Source organism: Gorilla gorilla, chromosome 13 (genome assembly GCF_029281585.2).
Source record: "Gorilla gorilla gorilla isolate KB3781 chromosome 13, NHGRI_mGorGor1-v2.1_pri, whole genome shotgun sequence".
Lineage (NCBI taxonomy): Eukaryota > Metazoa > Chordata > Mammalia > Primates > Hominidae > Gorilla > Gorilla gorilla.
The window spans coordinates 132,954,136-132,962,463 of NC_073237.2; the positions used below are offsets into that span (position 1 = coordinate 132,954,136).

General features: G+C 65.4%; 1 protein-coding gene and 1 long non-coding RNA gene across 6 annotated transcripts in view; one reads left to right on the top strand and one right to left on the bottom strand.

Annotated features, from left to right (window-relative positions):
- Positions 1-3,512, bottom strand: part of NOTCH1 (notch receptor 1) — a 52,994-nt gene extending 49,482 nt beyond the window's left edge. Inside the window, exons 1-2 of one of the 2 annotated variants that reach the window (XM_055350159.2) lie at positions 3,185-3,512; positions 1,474-1,552 (exon numbers count right to left, since the gene is read on the bottom strand). In XM_055350159.2, coding sequence (XP_055206134.2) covers positions 1,474-1,552; positions 3,185-3,245 — 140 coding nt within the window. In that variant the 5' untranslated portion in view covers positions 3,246-3,512. Of the gene's footprint in view, positions 1-1,473; positions 1,553-3,184 lie in introns of those variants that run through there. The other variant, XM_055350161.2, reaches the window with a different exon arrangement.
- A 115-nt stretch (positions 3,513-3,627) lies between these two features.
- LOC129524519 (uncharacterized) lies at positions 3,628-7,236 on the top strand. Of its 4 annotated transcripts, XR_010130403.1 has the most exons (4): positions 3,628-3,831; positions 4,919-5,020; positions 5,305-5,564; positions 6,625-7,236. It is a non-coding gene; the product is annotated as an uncharacterized lncRNA (long non-coding RNA). The 4 variants fall into 4 exon arrangements; XR_008668296.2 differs by having other exon boundaries at positions 3,628-5,020; XR_010130404.1 differs by lacking the exon at positions 4,919-5,020 and having other exon boundaries at positions 5,302-5,564.
- The last annotated feature ends 1,092 nt before the right edge of the window (positions 7,237-8,328 follow it).

Consider the following 8,328-nt stretch of genomic DNA (forward strand, 5'->3'; position numbering starts at 1 on the left):
TGCTTAATTGGCTTCAGTTTGGGGAGGGTGGGGGCCGGGGAGGGAGGGGGCCTGCTGCCCACAGGCTGGGCAGTCGGCACAGGCAGGAGCTGGGCTGGGGTTGTCAAGGGAATGGGACCTTCTGCAGTTGGAATGAGGGCGCGCAGACTGGCTGGGGAGCCATTTCTTCATCTGTAGCTCCTGGGGGGCGGAGGGAACTCTTTTTCCAGCCACCAAACACCTCCTCATTATTCTCATCAGGGAAAGACTCAAGTTGAAGGGCATTGGCCACAGCAGAACAGTTCCCCACGGCTGATGGGCACTCACAGGCAGGCAGGAGGGAGCGGTTCCGCACGACTTCCCAGCCCTCTCTGTGCCCATTTTACATCTGAGGCTGGCAGACCAGAAGGGCCACGGGATTTTGAGGTCAGAGTTTGCGGATGCCAGGACACAAACCAGACTCAATAATTACCCCACACCCCGCGCCAAAACATGAGTTCCACCTTCTCTTCCCCAGCCCCAGCCTGAGGCCGGGAGGAGGGAGCTGGGGCAAACAGAGAGCCCAAAGGCGGGTCCAACTTTGAAGAGTCAATTTCCTTTGAAGAGGCATCACCCACCAGGAGGTGGCATCACCTGCCCAGGAGGTATCACCTGTGCCTAGAGGAGGCATCACCCGCCTAGAGGAGGTATGACCACCCAGAGGAGGCATCACCCACCTAGAGGAGGTATCACCACCCAGAGGAGGCATCACCCACCCAGGAGGTGGCATCACCCGTGCCCAGAGGAGGCATCACGCACCCAGAGGAGGCATCACCCGCCCAGGAGGTGGCATCACTTGTGCCCAGAGGAGGCATCGCCGCCAGCCCAGGAGGCATCACGCACCCAGAGGAGGCATCACCCGCCCAGGAGGTGGCATCACCTGTGCCAGAGGAGGCATCACTACCAGCCCAGAAGGCATCAACCACCCAGGAGGCATCACCTGTGCCCAGAGGAGGCATCACCCACCAAGAGGAGGCACCACTACCAGCCCAAGAGCCATCACCACCCACCTAGGAGGCATCACCCCCCTGAGAGGAGGCATCACCTGTGCCCAGGAGGCATCACCCGCCCAGAGGAGGTGCCCCAAGTTGGCAGGGTGGTGGGGGCTGGGCCTCTCAGTAAATGGTCCAGAGCTTCCCCTGGCAGATCAACTGTTTCTTAGGGACTTAAAGAAGAATTGGGGTACTGGGACTCCCACTTAGTGACCCCGGGGCCTGAGGTGGCCCACGGAGGAGTGCCCAAGCCCCCAGCAGCCAGACCAGCTCCACACGCAGCGTAATTGCTGGTGATTAAGTAATTGCCAGACTTTGTCCAATAAAAGTCAGCACGTGACCGTGCCCAGACTCTGGGCCATCTCCAGAAGACAATGGCCTAGTGTTCTGTCCCCTGCGCGGCTGCAGAAGGCAGGGGCTCTGCCCTCGACAAAGCAACAGGTCCCGCAGGGGTGGTACTCACACGCAGGCCTCCGTGCCATTGGCCGCTTCACACTTCCCGCCATTCAGGCAGGTCTCACCGGGCTGGGAGCATCGCGGGCCTAGGCAGGGGCAGGAGAAGAGAGGTCAGTCTCACCCGCACCACCACCACAGAAGGCCCTTGTTACCCTGGGGGTGGGACCTGCACCCAGCCAAGGGGCATCTTCCGCCCCCCACCCCGGACGCACTCTGCTCAGTATCATGGGTTGCTGGGGCACGGGTCCGCAGAAAGCCCCTCCATGAAACCAAAGGGGCGTCAACATTCTGCCCAGAGTTCTGTAGTCAGAAATGGGGGGAAGGGGAGCAGCAGGGAACACGTCCTGCTTGAAGCAGGGTGGGGTGGCCTGATGTGCCGCCTGGACGCAGTGGGGGAAAAGCAGAGACAAAGTGGGCTACTCTCCGAAGCGTTGCCCCCCACCCTGGAGGCTCACTGAGGAGTCTGGCAGGGCAGGGCCCCCCATCCAGCCGCCGTGATTGCCTCTGTTCAAACCCGTTCTGCAAGGGGGCAGAGCTGGACGGGGGGGGGGGGGAGTGGGGGTGGCCACACTCAGCTCCCGCCCGTGGGAAAATGCGACAGCTGCTCGCCCGCTACCCCGCCCGCCAACAAAGCGCCGGCCTCCGCCTCGGAATCAGAGCGGCCCATTGTGGAGTCGGGGCCGCCTCCAGGGGCACCGGGACTGCACCCTGGGGACCCGGCCCCGCCTCCGCCGACACCCAATACCTGCTTCCGCGGGCGCGCATCTCCAGGGCAGCCCCCATACACCCACAGGAGGGGGATGAAGGTCCCCCATTCGGAAGGAATTCGACCCCATCTCGAGAAGGGATCAATTACTCAAGCCCCTCCCTCCCCATCTTACCGGGGCTGAGAAACAGGGGGAGGGGGGTGTGACACAGAGCCGCACTTTCTGGAAGAGGACAGATAATTCTCGCCTCCAACTCTCGGAGAAAGAGTGGATTAATCACTCGATTCCCCAGAGACCCCGCTCGCTGTGCGGCGGGGAGAAATGTAAGAGCCCCCCACCCGCGTCCCGCTCTCCGCCCCCAAGCTTTCCAAACTTCAACTCCGCAAAGCAAAAGGAAAGTTCAGTCCCCCCCGGGCGCGGCGGCTTCTTACGCAACCCCTCCCCCAAACTGAGAGCCGGGCTGGGGGGCACCGGCGGGCGGGGCGACCGGGGAGCCCGGGGACCCAGCCCGGCCGCGCGGGTCAGTGAAGGCGAACGCGGCGCCCTAGAGCCCACACTCCGCGCCCCAACATCCGCCCCGGCGTGGGCCAGAGGCGAAGAAGAAAGAAGATAAATGGCCCGGAGAAGCAACAGGAAACCAAAACCGACTCTATTCAAATCGAAAAATAGTAGGCAGCCCGCCCGCCCGGCCGACCGGCGGCAAGCCCCACGCGCGGCGGGTGAAGGGCGGGCCCGGAGTAGGGCCTCCGGGGCCCCAGCACCCCACACCGGCCTTCTAACTCGGCTCCAGGCACGGGCGGCGCGAGTCCGCCTCCACGGGGGGATCGAGGGGGAAGGTCGGTCCTCCCTGATCCCGGGACTCCAGAACCCCACGCCCCGGGCCGCCCGCTTTTCCCTCTCCATGCTGGCCTCCCCGCCGCCCGCTCCCAGCCATGGGGCGCGCGCGCCGGGCGCCGCCAAAGTTTCCAAAGGGCGCGGAAAGTCGGGGCTCGCGGGTGGGTGGGCGCCTACCTCGTGCGGCGAGCGCGGGCAGCAGCGCCAGGCAGAGCAGGGGCGCCAGGAGCGGCGGCATGCCTCCCCACCGGCTGCCCTCTGCGCCCGGGCGGCGGCCTCCTGCGCTGGCCGGCGGGGCTGGGACGCACGCGCGCGGCGTACGGTCCCGGGGCGGCGGCGGACGGTCCCGCCCTCTCTTCCCCGGCTGGCTGGCGGCGCTGTGCTCTCGCGGGCTCCCGGGCCCGGCTCCGCGCCCGGCTCGTTCCTTCGCTGCGCTCGCGCCCGCGCCCCGTGCCCCGCGCCCCGCGCCCCTGCGCTCCCTCCCGCGGCCGAGGCACTAGTGAGGCTCAGAGTCGAGGTGCGCTCCGCCCCCGCCGGCCCCGCCCCGCCCGGCCCCGCCCCCGCCGGTCTCCCCGCCCCCTCCGCGGCCGCCTCCTCCCGCGCGCCCCGTCCGCCTTTGCGCCTCCCCGAGCTGAGCCGCGCGTCCCGAGCCCAGCCTCTCCGGGGAGGAGGGACCCGGCGGCGCGGCGTGGGTCGGGAGCGGGCGCCTGGGACTACTTCTCGTTTGAAAGTTTTCAGAGGCCAAAAGTTTGAGCCGGGGCTGCGGAAGGATCCGGCTCTGGCCGTTGCCGCGCTCGGCGACAACTGGCGACGGAAATTTGCATGTGAATAAGCGGAGGAGCCCGGGGCGGAGTGGGGAGGGCAAGGCCGCGGACAGCCGTGTGCACCGTGCGCTGGGCCGGGCGGGGAGCAGCTGAGGCCACGTTGGGGGACCCCGGGCGCGGGGCAGGGCTCTGGGAGAAGTGGCCTAGCCGTGTGTGCGCCCCTAGCCCAGCGGCTTCACTCCCTCCCGAGGGCCCCGTGGCCGCGGCTTTAGGCGTCCAGAGGATCGATCGCCGCCAGACATCCCTGGCCGTGATTGCCCGAGCACTTGACCGCGAGGGATGAGGGCGCCGCGGCCTCTGGACAGGGGGTGCTCAGGGCGCCCCGAGGGAGCAGCCGGGACCAGTGCCTCGCGGACGGATTGTGCCCCGCTCCCCCAAGGGGGACCCGCGTCGACACGCTCCTCGGTCACCGTCCTCCTCCTGCCCGGGCGCCGCCTGCCTAAGGTGGCCCCAGAAAGCACAAACGGGTCGGGCGGATCTGCCGCTGGCGCCGGCGCAGCCCCTCCCACGTGCTCCTTCCGGCTGATTTATTTCTCCACCACGATGCCAGGCACGGGCACCCTGTGCCAAGCCTGGTTAAGCGCCAGGAGTCCAAAATGCCTGCCATAGTCCCTGCGCAAAGTTCACGGCCTCGTGCCAGGGACAGACAGCGCCCCCTCCCCACCCCAACACAGGGTGGTGAGTGCGATGGCAGAAGGCGCGTGTCCCGGCGCCCCTCCTGGAGTAGGAGGGCTAAGCCTGCCCTGCGGGGAGACCGAAAGGCTGGGAGGCACCTAGGACTGTGGGGGCCTGGGGGGAGGGCTGCAGAAACCCCAGAGCATGGTGGCAGAGGCAGGCACAGAAAGCAGGACAAATCTCACACCTGACCCCAGCAAGCCTTTCCTGGCACACCTCGTGCCAAATGCTGAGCACTCTGGAAACAGCCAGTGCAGGCGGCCTGTCCCGCCCCTGTAGCTGCTGCTGGGAGTCTCCCTCGCCTGCGTCCTCCCAGAATCTGGCCTCACTTCTGCAGGCCTGGGGTAACATCTTGGGGTCAGCGCCCCAGGAGAGGAGGCGCCTGGAGGCAGCAGAGATGTTTATGTAACAGCAGCCAGGCAGCCTGGAGGAGCAGATTTTCCATAGAAGGAAGCGCGGGGCTGTGCAGCTCCCAGGCTGAGGACTCTGCCCACCACGACGTCCTCTGCTCCCGGTGGGTGGGGGTGGGGTGGGGCATGGGGAGGCCTGAAGGCCTCAGGCCTGGTGCTGATCGGGTGTGGGTGCGACTGCCTGTGTGCCTCCATTGGCATCTCTGCCTGTGGGCCCCAGGCCAGAAGTAATGGCCCAGGTAGCCCTAGCTCGGGGGCCAGTCCTCAGCATTTTGCGGAGGGGCGGCCTGGGAGGGGAGGAGGGGATCCCTGGATAGGGGGTCTCCCCTGGTCTGCCCCAGCTGTGCCGACAGCACCTCCACCTTGGGCCTCCATCCTCTACCAGCAGAGAGGAGAGTGGCCCATTCGATGTCCACCCGTCAGGCCACCCAGCAGCCAGGCACGCTCATAAGCCCGCGTTACGGATGGTGCGGCTGGGTGCACAGGCCTGAGGGAAGCACAGGCCTCGGCCTCCCAGCTCCCAACCCCTGCACCACCCACAGCCGGGAGTACCCCATGGACAGCTGTGGCCGAGGAGAAGCCAGGGATGAGGGGGATGGGCCTCACCTCCCCACCAGCCTGGGAAGGGGGTGGGCCCCTGGCAAGTAGGTGAGAAGCTTTTTCATTCACAAGTTGTCCGGGCTCACCATTCCTCTTTGTCAGGCCAGCGGGTGTGGGCAGTTGGGGAAGGCTGGGGTCCTGACCCAACAGGAGTACATCTGCTGGCCTAGGGCCTGGAGACTTTCTACAGGTCGGGGGGCAGCCCTGGGCAGCGGGCATTGCAGGGACTAAAGAGAAGCAAGAGCAGGTTGTGTGCAGGGCACGCCAGCCACTCCAGAAACCCAATGGGAGGGTGGGGGCTAGGACCCCAAGAAGCTGAATTGGGGTGCAGTGCACCAGGCCTCCCCTGTAGGAGTCACTTTGGGCTTCCCGTCCCAACTTGTGGTGGGAGCTGGGACAAGGTTCCAGGGGTACCCCGAATGAATGGGGCTGTTCCCAAGCTGGCCAGGGAGCCTGGAAGCAGATGAGATGGGGCCGCAGAGCCTGGTTTGCAGAGGGGAGAGGCAGACGTGTCCTGCAGCCCTCTCTTCTTCAGAGGCCCCCTGCGGGTGCTGAGGGAAGAGTGGCTTAGGCGTTGCACCCCAGGAGACTGAACTGGGTCAGTTCCCCCTTGTTTGCTGCCAGAGAAATGGGGGCACCATTGTCAGGGTGGGCTAAGGAGGCCCTGCTGACATTGGCCCAACCAGGCCCCTCCTTTGTGGCTGCTGTGGGGGCTTTCGAGAGCAGAGCACACCCCTAAGTGTGTGGAGAGGTAAGCACAGCTGGTGAGCACACGGGGACAGCGATGGAGCTCCTGCTGCCTGCTCGGCCCCAGGTGCTGTGCAGCATGGAGACCCAGATGACCTTAAAACACCCCAGGGCCAGCTCCGGCCCCAGAGAGATGTGGTCTGAGTAGAGGGGGGTCAGCAGTGACCTGGTGGGTGGGTGTATTTGAGGGGTGCCTGTGTTGAAAGCTCTGCAGTAGATTCTAAGGAGCAGACAGGGCTGAGACTCCCGGTTCTGAGCCCAAGGCCCCTTTCCTTCCTGCAGGAGTTCATCTTGGCTCTTGCAGCCCCCATGACCCTGTGGCGCTGGGGGGGAGGCTAGCATGATGCTCCCCATTTTTCAGGAGGGAAGCTGAGGCTCAGAGACATCAGGAGGATGCCAGCTCAAGGTCCAGCCAGGCCTTGGTCCTCAGCTGCTGTCATCCAGTAGGGTAAGTGGGACCCCCAGGAGGTGTTGGGGGACACTCCTCCCCTCCCCCACACTCACGGTCTGTTCACTGCCCAAGGCAGCAGGCTGGACTCGGTGCAGGGACCATGGCTTGGCGTGGCCAGGTTGGAGTGGCCCCTGGGACTGAAAGCAGGGGGCGTGGGGGCTCTGAAGCGGGGCTGAGTGTGGGGATGTCCTGTGGCGGGTACCCTGCTGGGTCCTGGGTGGGGGCCACCACCAGGCAGCTGTGGGAACATTCCAGACCACCTAGGAGTAGGGCCCCTTCACCTTTTGAAGCTGACTGTAAAAAACATCTGACCTGCGTGCAAAGCTCAAGCCCAGAGGCCTCCAGGGTGTCCAGCCTCCAGGGTGCCTCCTACGCAGCCTCCACGTCCCCATCCACTGCAGCCGCTGACCATCGGGCACACCGTGGGGCCTTCGCTGGCCGCCGGGCCTCAGGTTCTGCTGCACCAAGTGATTTTTAAAGCCCCATCTGCCTTTCTCCACTAATAAAGAACTTGGGACATTTCCTCGAGGTTGGGCATTTTTCCAGATGTGGTTTCAGTGTCTCGCTTGCTACCTGGTCGCCTGTGCTGGGCGGTCCGCTGTGACGCACCTGGCAGTCCTTGCTCTAGGATGGATTCGGGCCGGCCCTTGTTCTGAGGAGGCTGGGGTCTGGAATCTGCTTCCTGGTCCCCTGCTGTGTGCAGACAGCCACCGTCACCCAGGCCCAGGGGTGCCTGCAGGTGCTAGGCATCTCACCCTGGCCCTCACAGGGGCTCCCCATGCCCTGCACCCCTCGGTCTGTGCCGGGGACTTCCCTGCTCTGCTGTTGCAGGCCTCGTCCTCTGCCGAAGTGGTCTCTCTCCCACGTGTCCCTGAGACTCCTCAGCCATCCCAGAGGCTCTAGGCCGTCTGAGCACCCCGACCATGAAGCCTTCCTGACCCACTCTCTGTGTGTGAGGCAGAGCCCATCCCTACCATTCCGACCCACACCAGAGGCTCCGGAAGGTTTGCTGACTGACCTGTGACTGCAAGAAGCTGAAGGAATGTGGGCGCAGACCCGGCAGGGGCTTTGCTTGGTGCAAAGTCAACTGGCTGTCCATGCAAGCCTGCTGCTGTGGCCAGCCCTCCCGCCAGGCGCCTGGTACCCTCCCTGGACCCAGTTGCCAGGACAGTGATCCCCAGCTGTGGCCAGGACTCTGCCCGGGGCCCTGTCTACTCAGTGTCTCCAGTGGTCCCCATGCAGAAACTGCCCCCCTTGCTGCCCACGAGGCATGGGATAGGGTCAGCATCTGAGAGGCAGGCCCTGCTGTTCCCCTCTGCACAGAGGCCGGGGGAGTGAGTTGCCCGGGCAAGTCCCCGGGCAGGCACTGGGCCTCCTGAGCAGGTGAGCTGAGAAGGCCCCAGCTGGTGTAGGCCTCGAGGGCTGCAGGACTGACCATGGGGCAGACCTGGCATTGTCATTCTAGAGCTGGGCCGGGGGGGTGGCTGGTGCAGTGCAGATCTCAGGTGGAGGCCACCTGCCCGTCCTTTCCAGGTGGCTCAGGGCTCAGACCCACCTGCCTGTCCCTGGAAGCCCCTAGGCTGCTCAGAGCACAGATCTCAATGGGAAAGACAG